General features: G+C 40.4%; 1 protein-coding gene across 2 annotated transcripts in view; it reads right to left on the bottom strand.

The window, feature by feature from the left end:
* The window catches only part of LOC123961028 (neurogenic locus notch homolog protein 1-like), a 49,415-nt gene extending 38,304 nt beyond the window's left edge, over window positions 1-11,111 (bottom strand). For both annotated transcript variants that reach the window (XM_046036125.1, XM_046036121.1), the window contains exons 1-2: window positions 10,825-11,111; window positions 9,970-10,051 (exon numbers count right to left, since the gene is read on the bottom strand). In XM_046036125.1, the coding sequence (XP_045892081.1) occupies window positions 9,970-10,051; window positions 10,825-10,882 (140 nt within the window). In that variant the 5' untranslated portion in view covers window positions 10,883-11,111. The remainder of the gene's footprint in view (window positions 1-9,969; window positions 10,052-10,824) is intronic.
* Between the last annotated feature and the right edge of the window lie 2,470 nt (window positions 11,112-13,581).

The following is a 13,581-nucleotide window of genomic DNA, read 5'->3' on the forward strand; positions in this document are numbered from 1 at the left end:
AATAGGATTAATCTTAAATAGTACTTCTTCAAAGAATAGTTACAAAGTGCATCAGACATGATCTCTGTTTTAGTTCCACTTTATGATTTCATCTGATCTTTACATCAAAACTTGGTGGTGTAGCTGGAAATTTTTCCTCTTCTTTTCTGAGCATCCTTATCCAGTCCTGTGTGTGTAGTTCAGGGAGGGGGTCAGCGGAGAGAGGCAGCAGATCTGGCTGCTAGAAGGCCAGTCTAGCTAAGTCCCAGCGGTGGTGGGTGCTGAGGTCGTGAGGCGCCACACGAGCTCGCTGGAAAAAGGCCGCAGGGAGCAGGTGCGCATGTTAATGAGGAGACAGCAGCTGCTGCCCCGGCTATTCACCCCCTCCTCCCCCTCGCCTCTTACATCCCCTATCCCACCACTCTGCCTCCTTCCTCTCCATGGCACCCCATCCTACTACTGTCGTCAAGCCTAGACAGAGACAGGGGCCATGCGCTGCAAAAAATAAGCTTAATAGCTTAGGAATTGGTCTAAATTTGTTATTTTGAGAATTGCTCATGGCAGAAAGGCGGTTCTATCTATTAATGAATAATTAACAATGATATAAAATCAATTAATAAAAACGAGTGTGGCTGTTATTGAAAATATTGTCAGATATTTACTTTAGACTCGCCACTACTAAAGGAAATCTTGAGTTGGACATTTTTTACAGTGTTGGTTTCTGAACGTCCCCCTCTACTTAGCAGAGAAATGAAGAGTGAGAGAGGAGGAGAAAAGAGAGGGAGAGAGAGCGAAGGATGAGTGGGCCCATTGTTTTTCCTCCCCATTCAGAGTTGACCACAGGCCGAGGCGTATTCAGTCGTACACCTCCTCTTTCCTCTTCTTCCCCTCCTCTTTCTCCTTCTCTGTTTACAAAGAAAATCTTTCTCTGAACCTTCATTTATTATATATCGCTCATCCCTGAATTTTTCCCTCTTTTTCTCATTATTGGTTTCACGTCCTCTGTTGAAAGCTGTATGGTTAATGGCATCCTCTCACTCCCTCAGTGCACCTTCTCTCCCTCCAAACCCTCTCACCCCTCCTTCTCCTACACCCCCTTTTCTTTTCATTTGTAAGACACATTAGGATCTCAACTGGCTACTGCTCACTCTCCCAAAACTTCCTAGCAAGTTACTCCAGGCTGCTCTGCACTTACATTTTAGTGGTCTGCGATGTTTCAGGGAAAACGTAAGGCACAACAAAAGCTTAAAATCCAAAACACACACAAGCAAGAGGGACAAACAAAGGAGTCTGAAAGAAAGGAAATTGGAACTGGTTTGGTTGTGTTTTCGAAGAGAGAAAAACAGAAAGGGGTTGCCAGTTCAGAAGGAAATTTGGTGTTTACTCTAAAGAAACTCCTGTCCTGATTCTTAACCCGAGGCTCGGTGGAAACCTCACTTTATGGTCCCTCGAAAAAACTTTGAAACCGGGTTTCTGCTCTCGCAAATCAGCCCAGCGTTTCACACCGAGGTCTAAAAGACAAACAGAGCCCCCGCACCCTTACCTCTAAACCTTACTATCTAAACATACCCTGGCTGAAGTGCAAACAGTAAGTCAACAGTAGCACACGCTAGGCAAAGAATAGTAACAGTTTGCTCTTTAAGTTAGCTGGACCCAGCCAAATACACGCTCAGCACAAAACAGCTTTTACAGGCATCAAGCTTAACTGCCTCAATGAGAGCACAAACGAATAAAACAGGGGGGTAAAACAAAAGATATTCAACAACTCTTTTATGGAGTCTTGGCTGTATTCAAAACAAACACAGCAAAGCAGCTGCTTCAACAAGAGAAATGTGCTGGCCTGGCGAGTGGGATAATCTCAACAGCAGCAGGTAAACTGGGCTGCTGGAAGGGTAAATAAAGAAGACATGAAAAGAGAGGCACAAATCAGAAGCTGAGCAAATATCAGGTGTTTGGGAGGTATCGTTTAACTGTAGGACAGCAGTGGAATTATCTGAGGTAAGGCCGATACTGTTATTAACTTTTCTGTCATCCCTGCCCAGTAGCCCTTATTGTTCTCCTCTGCGCTCACTTCTTCTATTGCTGCCGCAGTAGCCCCTGGCAACAGGTCTGCGACACTGATGGGATGCATAACAGGGTCGGGCGGTGGCTCGAGCCTGCAGCAGATGTTGTGGTGACATCTGACCCTTGGCCAGGCGTCACTCTAAAGGGGTTTTCCTCAGTGTCGGGCCAATCTGCCATCTGCTATCTTTCTGAGGTCACATACAGATGGGGACAGAGGCTTTGAATGTAATATGTAGGCTACACATGTTCGCTGTATACATATAAAAACCTTGAATGAGTACACAGATTCTGGCAGCTGTACAGGTCCAAACCTATATCCATTTTAAGGAGCTTAGTGAATTAGGTTGTGCATTTATTCAATTATTTTGCCATGTAAAGCTTTGTGGGAGACAGAATCAGCGTCTGGTTCCATTTCTGTAAACGGCCTAATAATTAGGATTATTTTCAGATAATGTTTTTTTTTTTTTTTTATAGATTTGAGTAAAAAATAAGAGAAGATAACTTGTTGTTTAGTAAATAAAAAAATCTGATTTATTACAACTTAGTTGATATTTTAATAGATTTGTTGTTTATAATAATACCTTGTACCCGCCAAAGTAATTGCTGAGGCCTGGGAACAGAGTAACGTCTGATATGACAACAAACACAAACGATCAGACGACCAGACGAGCTGTGGACAAGCCAGCAGTAACCAGATTATCTCTAAACCCCTTTATTTGGAGATAAAACTGAAAGTAAACACACGCGAAATGTCAGAAATCCTGCATTATACAGATACATTAAAAGACTTTGCTGTTTGGCAGGTCAAAGTTCAACAACGAAGTAGAGCTGAAACTAGAATTGTTATCAACAGAACATTTATCCTGCAAATCTGACTGAACCTTCTGAGAATATGCTGCTTTTTTGTGCTTTAGATAATTGTAGATACGATATCTTTTGGCTTGTTAAAGTTGTCGGACAAAGTTATTTGAAGACGTCATCTTGAGCTTTAGGAAATTCTGATGGCCATATTTCACTATTTGCAGACATTTTACAGACAAAACAGTGAATCAGTTATTGGAGAAAATAATCTGCATGTTAATCTACAGTATAATGAAAATAACAATTAGCTGCATCCCTGCTACAAAGTCAGACAATAAAGGGTAATGGATTTATACCACAGACGGTTTTGGTAATACTCTTGCTTTTGCTTCTCAGACTTCGTTTTAGCACTGAAGCCAAGCTCCCCAAAGAGGATGACCAAAACGATGTAAATAAGCAAGTTGTAATAAACCAGAGCTATGCTTTAAAATAAAATCTCTCAGGTATATCCTTTAGTAATGAAGACCTTTCAGTCAGGAGTCAAACTGTGTTAATGGAGCATGTTTGTACGGTTTGTACCTCTGGCCCCCCTCCCCTCACCTCTCCGGTCTCACCACCGCCAGTTCTCATTTCCTGGCTGTTTGGTTCTGTGCCTGGGCTAAGTCCCCTTTAGTCTTTGCTGATCTGTTTTAAAAGCACCATCTGAGGGGGGCCTCTCTCATCTCCTTTCCTCCCCTCCACACTTCCCTCTGCTGTTTTGCCCTCTCTTGTGTTTTAGCAGCATATATAGTGGCTAACCACAGTGACAACTCCGCCACCAATGATAGGAAAAATCTACACTAAAATGCACACTTATATTTAGCATCAATCAAACAAATTGAGTCGAGAGAAACAAAAATAGCTGTTCTACTGAAACCCAAGCTGGCACAAAAAACTGGGTTGTTGTTTGTTGTGGAACTGAAACCAAAGTTACCACCAAATCCCCACTGGCTTCAGTAATTACAGGGAGAAACGCTGCCCCTCGTTCCCTCTCCTTACATCCATCCTTCTATTCCTTCCTCTCTAATCGTACAGGAGAGCTGACCTGGACAGCCCACATCTGGCAGCCTTTATTAGAGACCCTGTTTATTTGGAAGTATTATGGACAGAGCCCATGGGAAAGAGCCAGCTCTCCAAGGGACCAACCAGTCAGTGTGTGTGTGTGTGTGTGTGCGTGCATGTCTTAAGAGTCATAGTAGCTCTAATGACCTCTGCCACTGCCTACTTAACGAGGCTGGGAACCACTTAAAAGCTTTTCGGGTGTCTGAAGGTGTAGCTGACAGAGCAACCGGACACTAAGGTTGTTACTGTACAGAGCGACTTCAAGGTATGGCAGGGATTTAATATTTTAGAATGTATATGCTATATATATATGCTATATATATGCTATATATATATATGCTATATATATGCTATATATATATATGTTTATTTTGTGAGTTAACCAAACTCCAACTGTTCAACTGGTAAATGTGCCTCGCAAACCACTGGCTTTTCGCTTGACCAATGATGCTTTTAGGGAATGACATGCTACTCCCTAGTCTCAACTGAAACAACTGTGCACCCCCAAATAGCCCCACTGTTTGTTTTTTTTACCTATATTTATTTAGGAAATTGGCACCATTAAAAGTTTGCAGAATCAGCTATTATCAGTTTCTTTTTGCAAGGGACCCATGGATGTACAGACAACTATAACTGCATTACTTTGAAACTCTGGCAAGTTCTAGAGTTATAAGAAGTGTCATTTTCTTCTACAATAACTCATAACATCAAGGATAACCTCCACTATCTAATCTATAGATATGTGTATTGTGTCAGTGTGTCAGGTTTGACTTATGGCTCAGAGGAGTACAATTCAAATGCACCTCACACAGTATCTTTGCCTCACAGTTTGAAAAACTGTACTTTAATGTAATCAAAACAATACTAGATGCAGTATATGTCTAAAACAATAAGTTCTAGCACTCACAGTTTTCAGTGAGCCCCTAGAAAAGTACTAAGGGGTCTATTTGACCCCTCCCAGACAATCCTGGCTCAACCACTGCGACTTGTCATGTGTGGACTGGACTGGATAAATGCCATTCTTTCCCCTGTTTAACAGACACTGTGAATGGTATCAGCCTTACAATCTACATTGCTGCTTAACTGAACATAGTGCTCTGTTTCACTACAAAGGCATCACGCTGCATTATCCTAAATATCCTGTGAGTGAGGGTGTATCAGGCAGTGAGAGTGACTGAAAGCTAAAAGCACACCTGGCAGACAAAGTTGATCTGCTCCTGTGTGGAGCTGAATGGGCAAAACCACAAGTAATCATGGGTATTATGGAGCATGCTGCTGTATATGAGTGCACGTCCTGCATAGTTGTTATACTATAACCCACAGACAGGTGGTCTGGCTCAAAGAGAAAGAAAGAAATGAGGAAGTGTGGTTTGGAGTATGCCCAGTGTCTTTGTCTCTCACACACACACACACACACACACACACATACAATGACTGTCAGCCCAATCAGCCTGCGATCAAAGTTTATGTGATTTGTCTTGGCATATGCCAACTAGGAAGGCTCAAATATCATTAATCCTCTGCGCTGAGGTTCCCCACCACCAAACCACTTCATTCAGCCAGAACACTCTTGACAATCAGCCCTCTCACCAGCCAGGCTCTTGCCAAAGGGAACCCAACACCAGTGGCAGCGGCCATATAAAAGCCTTACGCTATGTTTCTCGTTGTGTGATGATATGATCAGATAAGGCACCTTTTCTTCCCTCTGGCCACTCTGAGGCTGTTTCCTGACTCTGAATGGATGGGTAGAGGGTGGGGAGTGTAGTGTGTGGAGGGGAGGTTAAAATAGACTCGTCAAACTGGAGCAAACAGAGGTGCCATTAAAGAATCCCCAGAACTGGAGAGACAAGGGCTCACTTTCTTTAAAGTGGATGTATACTGTAGCAGTCACTGCACATACCAGCACAGAATTAAAGACTCTGTTATCTAGTGCAATAACAGAAAAATCTGAAAATCCTGATTAAAGTTCTCACGTTTCAATTTTTGCCACCCACATTGAAATCCCCCAAAATGTTATGCACGTTCAAACATTTCAACACATCACTCATGTCATTATTCTATACGCATGTCAACAAAAAAGACACATTTTAGTCAATGACAATGATAACTGTTATCATTTGCAATCGGCTATACAAAAGTACCAAATAAAGCACTCATGGAAAGAGTGGGAGGTGATGGAAAGTTGGTAAGCACAGATATTTTGACAGTAGTGATGAGTATCGAACCCTTCGTACATTTTGAAATATCGGACAATATGTATTTTTAGCAAAAAGTATTTAAAGCCGTGAAGAACATGTTAGTGATGAATCCGTGGCCAGACTCTCTGTTGTTTACTTATCAATCGGCTATTTCCAGGGCCTAATAAGAAAATCAACTTCAACTCATTTTAGAGCGTATTTTACTAGTTCCTGAGTAGCTTCTTATGTTTAGACAAACGGTAAATACTGTTGCATAGATAAGTTTTGATTGTTTTGTTAAATGAAAAACGTATTTTGCAATAAAACATTTTTATTACTCAAACTACGGTATAAATATCCTTTACAGGGTATATAATAGTATTATTGTGTCTGTAATTGAGCTCAAGGATCCTGTTGGCACTAATATAAAAGCAGCTTTTTGCCAATCAATACTTTAGTAAAGCCCCGGTACAACTTAACTGAATGATTACCTAAAGTGCAAGCCATCAGGACAACTACCAAATTATTTGTCTCTATTGACAAACTAGAAGAATTTCTGTTGTATGCTTGAATTCTTCCAGTCTGGCCTCTATACAAAGTTTAGTCCTTTATCTACAACAAGAACCTAAAACCTCAAAGTCCTCATCACGTGACTCCCTGCAATCAACAAGCTGTCAGAAATCTGCTGTATCATTTCATCACGCGGTCTAACTGATGATGAAGGTATGTGATCTCTCTGCAGCCCCCCGACATCTCTCATCTCTCGGAGCAGAGAGAAGCTCTGCTGCGAGCTGCTTTGATTCTGGCTATTGTGCCACTGGAATCTGGGAGTTATTTTTCCTGGTCTGGATTGGCTCGGCTCTGTCACTGCTCCCTCCTGCTGCCAAGCCTCTACAGTAAATGAGAGGCCTCCTCGAAGCTCTTTGGAGATAAACTTCAGTCAGAATCTCACTGGGCCATGCAGACCAGATATGAGGAAGAGATGGTATTTATGGTATGGCATGTCAAGGAGGCATCTCTCTCAGACTATATAAAACTGAAGCATCCAATGCCACTTACTTGACCTCGACATAACACTTGAGTTCAAGAGCGGCAGCTTTTTGATTGAAGGGAAACCAAAACCGTAATTTTGTCAAGAATGAAGTGAGGCTCAGGAAAAAGAATCTCTCTGCATCCTTTCATTAGGAAACACTAAAATTTTGTTTATCCTTCACCAGGCCAAAGCAGGATATCACAGTTAACAGATTCAAAATATATCAAATAACCCTTTGCTGCATTAGTGAAATGATACACTTGTAACTGTCTGACCTTTAACACCTTTCTTTGTTAAGTTACTGCAATAAGAACACATTGCTTTAACACAAGCTTTAAACAGGATCCACCTGGGTGTAATTATTTCTTGACTGTTCCTGATACTGCCAGCTGTGCTGCGTCAATGCCCTCGCTATGGAAGTCATCAATCTTGGAGAATGCTAGCAGTACGTTCATGTAAAAGGAGTGATGTTAGCAAAGTTTAGCCTGTGGAAACAGTTGTATAATGTTTTCTATGGTTTTGACCAAATAATCCTGGGGGTGTCATCAGGGTTATCTTGGCTTGGGGTTGAGATGTCAAACTGGGGGTATGGAGTCTGGAAAGTCTTAGGCCTTTACCAGGGAGGGTCTAAGGAAAGATGCTATTGCTTGCATTATGTTGGATCCTACCAGCAATATGTTTAGCTTGACTAATATGAACTGAAATTCTGCATATCACACGTCTGCTGCATTTAATTTTGACCATTCTTCTTTCAAGCTGTCTCTCAACACTTACCCAGGTTTATAAAACTGCAATACTTCACAGCTGAATTACCACTCAGTCATGTAACAGTAAGCACTTAGCTTCCTCTGACAAACTAGAACTCACATGCTGACCTCTGTCGCTTTAATGAGACATTGTTAACATTATCAGTTTCAAATTGAAGAACAAATATAATTTCCACACATAACAAACAAAAACAGCAGCTGGTTGAATCCTCACTAAGAACTGACAATACATTGTTTGAAAGAAAAATAAATAATTTAAGAATCTTATTTCACTACAACAACATTTTGTTATAGGAATGCAAACAAAACAGAAACTAAAATTAATCGAGTAGAAAAGGGAAAGAAACACTAAATCATCACCATGTTATTGTCTCTGTAAACTTAAATCAGTATAGTACTTTAGTATTTTGACTTTTTGAAAGTAAACTCTGAAGAGTTACCTTTCAGATTAGACCAGACTCGTAACCCAGGGAGATTAAGAAAAGTTTTATTTCGGGTTTGTCAGGTTTGGGCTAGTGCACAAAGATGACAATGCTTGTCGGGTGGATTAACTTGAAGTTATTATACAGTAACTCCAGCAGGGAAAAGTACACAAGGAACAACTAAACACAACTAAACACACAGCCTAAAATCATGAAAACTATCCATTCTGGATTTTTATAATCAATTCATCTGCTGATTATTATTTTGACTAATCAATTAATCGCCTAGTCTATAAAATGGTGAAAAAATACCCATCACAACTTCCCAAAGTGGTGTCTTCAGAGTTCAGATGTCTTTTTTGGTTCAGTCCACAACCCAACAATATTCAATTTACAATAATATATGACCAAGAAAAGCAGCAAATCTTCATATGTGCAAAGCTGGCACCTAACTTATATTATTATAAGCATTTTGCTGGCCAAATCTGATGAACCTAAACTTTTCCCCAGCCCTCTGGTGGCACAGTGGCAACAAACACGATAAGAGAGCAATGTATTAAACATACACACGCAAACAATGTCACAAACTGAGCCTTGTGTGCGCGCTCAAACCTTTTCAAAACTGAAAGGACGTCCAACTCCATGTTTAATTGGAGAAGTCTGAGAAGGGGGACAGTGCAGCGACATAATGATTGTTTTGTGGCCCAATGAGGAGGTGGGGAAGGTGGGGGAGTGTGTGACTGAGAGATGAATAACACAACTAGACCCAATTAAGATGTGGCGGGCAAGATGGCTGCCTGCGTCTTGCAGTCTTGAAGCTGTGACCCGGTCATTCACCCGGTCACCAAGTAAGATGACACTGGCTGGTGCTGCTCATGCCAGGATGGAAATAGAGCCAAGAGCAAAGTAGGCTATTGTTGTAAAAAAAAAAAATAATAATAATAATAAGAGTTCTGGGCAGAGCTGAGGCTTATTGGTTTATATGTGGACTGGAAATAATCTCCAAATACAAAACTCAGAAGACCAAAGGCAGAATTTGTCTTGATTTTTTAGCGGGTTAAAAAACATCTACCCTATGCCATCTGTCCAGGGGAATGAGAGCGAGAGCACTGAGGGCCATTGAGGAGGGGACAAAATCCCAGGAGAGAGGAGGGGGTGGTAGAAGGACAGGGTCTGAGGGTCTCACTGGGAAGCCTCACCCAGATTAGTCACACAGAATTAATCGCAGCAGAGAACAATGGTCACCGAGCTTCTGGCAACCCCAGCTGTCGCTTCGTGAAAGAAAAGAAAAGCAAGATTTAGGGCTGCGCGAGTTTGGCTGCAGAGGGAAGACTGTGGTGGCGGCAAAACACACACACACACACACACACACACACACACACACACACTTTCTCACAGTGACCCCTGTCCTCATCAATGTCCACTCATTTCTCTCTGAGCTCTCTGACCATTTGCCTCCCAGAAATAGCAATACTGGTGTGAGCGCTTGAGCCTCTACAGTCCTCACATGTCAACCAAAAATCTGAGTCATCTCAAACTCCACAACCACACATTTCTCACAAATCTCTGCAGGTATTCCACACTATTTATTTGTTGAACAGAGAAACACAGGCGTTAAAACTTACTTGCACTCTCCATTGCCGCCTGGAGTTGCTTCACACCTCCCGCCATTCAAACACGACTCCGTGGGCATGGAGCATGTTAGACCTGCAAATGGAAAGTTTTAATACACCTGCACTTTGCAGAAAACATCTAAGAACTTTTATGCAAGTCTGGAGTTATTTCTTTCTGGCAGTTATTACAATATAACAATCTTCCAGGTGATATAGCAAATATTTGTTTTCCTCAGGAGAATAGCACAGGTATTACTCCATAAATGTGAAGTCTAGGTGTGACTCTTGCCACCTCAAAGGGCAGTTTTTGGTGGTGAACAGTCCCTTGACACTGGTTTGGCAGATGCATGCACCTCTCTGCAGCTGTCCCAAAAATAACGTGCCATTTGGGGAGTAACACAGCCTTGAAATAGTCTATAAAGGCTATATAAAATGTAAAAAAAAAACAAAAAAATAACACACACACAAAAACAAACCCACTGCTCTGACTCTAAACTGCAAAGGCATGCGTTTACATACTAGTGAGAAAAAGTTGAGTGTTTTGTTTGTTTTAAAATATATATTGATCCAGTTTGCAAGGCAGGAAAGCAGCTGGCTGGGGAAAAGTCCTGTTTAGGATCATGCCAACAGGTGCGTGAGACATATAAGCTAACTTAATCAATTTAAATCGTAGTTAGCTCCGGAAACTTTCAGCATGACAGAGTCGCGATCCATCTGTTTACAAACCAGTGAATGCAACAAGTTAAACGCAAACTTAATCTGAGATTTAAGGAGTAAATAAATGTAAAACTACATTTTCTTGTCTTATTGAGGCAGAAAACTAGTAGGAGAGAATCGCCCCCACCTCCCCACACCACCGCCACTCACCTCGTGTTAGTGCTATCAGCGACAACAAGAAAGTTAGTTTCACAAAGAAAATATGCATTCCTTCTGGTTTAAAATGGTTGTACAAATCCACGTGGGTTTTTTCATAGATCCGATATTGTGTCTTCCTCCCCGTGAGATAAAAAAAAGCAACAACACACAACGACTTTCAGTTCATCCTTGAGTAGATCCACAGAGAGAAAATACGTTGCAGTCTGTGAACTCCGAGCATGGGATGTTGTCACTTCAGATCCTGGGTTGGAAATGACTTGAGGGACGCACTTTCAGTTCGCTGCTCCGCGTCGAGGGGCGTTATTCTTACACACACACACACACACACACACACACACACACACACACACACTTGAACAATCACTCAGATGGACCAAGCTGTACAACATGATGAAAAGATGGTGCCAAAGTTTAGTTTTTATTTCCCGGGCGTTTTCCCACGCAGTGATTGGTTAAGTCTGAATCATTAGCCCAGCAATTACTCTACGCCATCACACACCAGTGGTGGACGAAGTAGCCTACTTAGGTCCTTATTGTAAGTAAAAGTAAAAATAGGCTAGAAACAAAAATACTCCATTACACGTCCTGTATGTGTTACTTAAGTAAAAGTATAGAAGTGTCATCAGCTAAATGTACTTAAAGTGTCAAAAGTAAAAGCAGGCTACTAATTATGCAGATTGTCCTTTCACGGTGTTAGCCTATATTATTATAGAATATTAGATTATATAGTTTTTAGTAGGCTACGAATAGAGCATTTTAATGTTTATCAATGTGGTACCAAGTACACTACTAGGTACATAAGTAGTATAGTACTGTATTATATTAATTATAGGCATATCATGTTTTTTTATGTAAAAAGTAACTAGCGAGTCTAAGTGCCAAATACATGTAGTATTTTATTTAATATTAATTCATATTTCCCTCTGAAATGTAGTGGAGTAGAAGTGTAAAGTAGCATAAAAATGAAAAAGTTGGCTCATAAAGCGTGTAATAATAAGTGTTGAGTACATATCTCAACTTTGTGTAAGGGTTTGTTATGACTGGTGTGTGTAAAGAAATACAAATTAAAGTAAGTTGCAAATTAAAAGTTACAGTATGAGACATCATGTCTACTGTTGGTGTTGGGTAACTAAGTACATTCACTCAAAAACTGTACTTTACTTGAGTATCTCCATTTTGTGTTACTTTATAATCCTACTCCACTTTCAGAGGCAAATATTGCACATTTTACTCCAATACATTTAGTTGATAGCTTTAGCTACTTTGCAGATATAGATTATTACAAAAATGTTACATTATTATCATAGGTTACCCAGCAGTATACAAAGTAAAAGTGATTTACACATAAATGCAACAATAAGTATGATCCAGTGATAATAGTAGATATAAATACTTTTACTTTTGGTACTTTAAGTATATTTTGATAATATAAACTCAATACTTCAGTACTTTTACGTGAGCAAGATTTTGAATGCAGGACGTATACCGGTAACAGAATATTTTTATACTGTAGTATTGCAATTGTACAAAAAAATTAAGGTTTTTACCAACAATTCATGCAAGACCACTATCCACCAGTTTACCAGTTGATATCTGAAAACATTACATTGTTCCGATAAACTGTTTAGATATTCATGTAGAAAACCTGAAATATTTATTTTGGCAGCCAGCTCACTTCTTTTTCTCTGTAAAGCACTAGTAAAAGATAGCAGTTGTCTAATTGCTGAGGGTTTTCACAAATAATATTCTGGGGAAAGACTGTAAGAATCATAATTCCAGGGAAAAATTAGCCAAATGCAGCTTCTCTACAGAAACTTGCGTGTAAGTTTCGGCCTTTAAGGGCCCACATGAGTCAAACCCTATCCTGCGGTCCAGGCATCACAAAGCCTGAGAAGCAACCTGTTAGCAGTTGGGATCTTCTACACTGATAAATAAATGCTGACAGCAACTCATATAAGTTTTCAGTCAGCCATCAGAGTCAGCAGAAACAGCAGTAGATGCCATCTTAGTGTGAGCAGCTTCATGCAGGTAACTGCACAGGTAAACAAGATATTTACTGATGTATTTATGTAGTTTTAAATTTTCCAACTGGGGTCTGTAATTGAGGGTTTAGATAGAGTTTAACCTAGGAATAGCAAGGAGATAATAAGGACAAGTATGAATAGAAATGATAGAAAATCATATTTTCTATCATTTAGAGAAATTTTAAAAACACTTCCACGTAATATTTTCCCACACAAACATAAATTAAACTCTTAAAGAGGCCGTGTGTAATTTTCAGTTGCATCTAGTGGTGCGGTTCAGATTGCTACCACTACCTTCCCAAGAGTGTGCTCTTGTGCAAACTCATGAGAGAGCCAAAACAGTCCAACACACCAGAGATAGCTTCACAACATACATTTATTTATATACATAGCAATTTAGGAATAAAAACTCATATAATCTCTGAGATTATAAAGTGCACCATATGCTGGCAAGTATATGCTTTTTGACAAATATTCTGCCATGTAATTATCCCACTGTAAGCTCCACATTTGAGCTGTGAAATTGTGAAGTTCTTAGGAACAGCGCTGTCCAGAATGCTGAAAGGGAAAGGAGATCAAATCATAGGTGGTTGTCATAGCGTGCTTGCTTTTCAATAACGGCCTAACTTTCTGAGATAATTCCTTTTCCACCCAATATAGCAGTTTGAGAGAGAGAGAGAGCAAGAGAAACACCTGTTTAAGCAGGCCTCCCTTGCTGATTTTA

This window comes from Micropterus dolomieu, linkage group LG21 (genome assembly GCF_021292245.1).
Source record: "Micropterus dolomieu isolate WLL.071019.BEF.003 ecotype Adirondacks linkage group LG21, ASM2129224v1, whole genome shotgun sequence".
NCBI lineage: Eukaryota > Metazoa > Chordata > Actinopteri > Centrarchiformes > Centrarchidae > Micropterus > Micropterus dolomieu.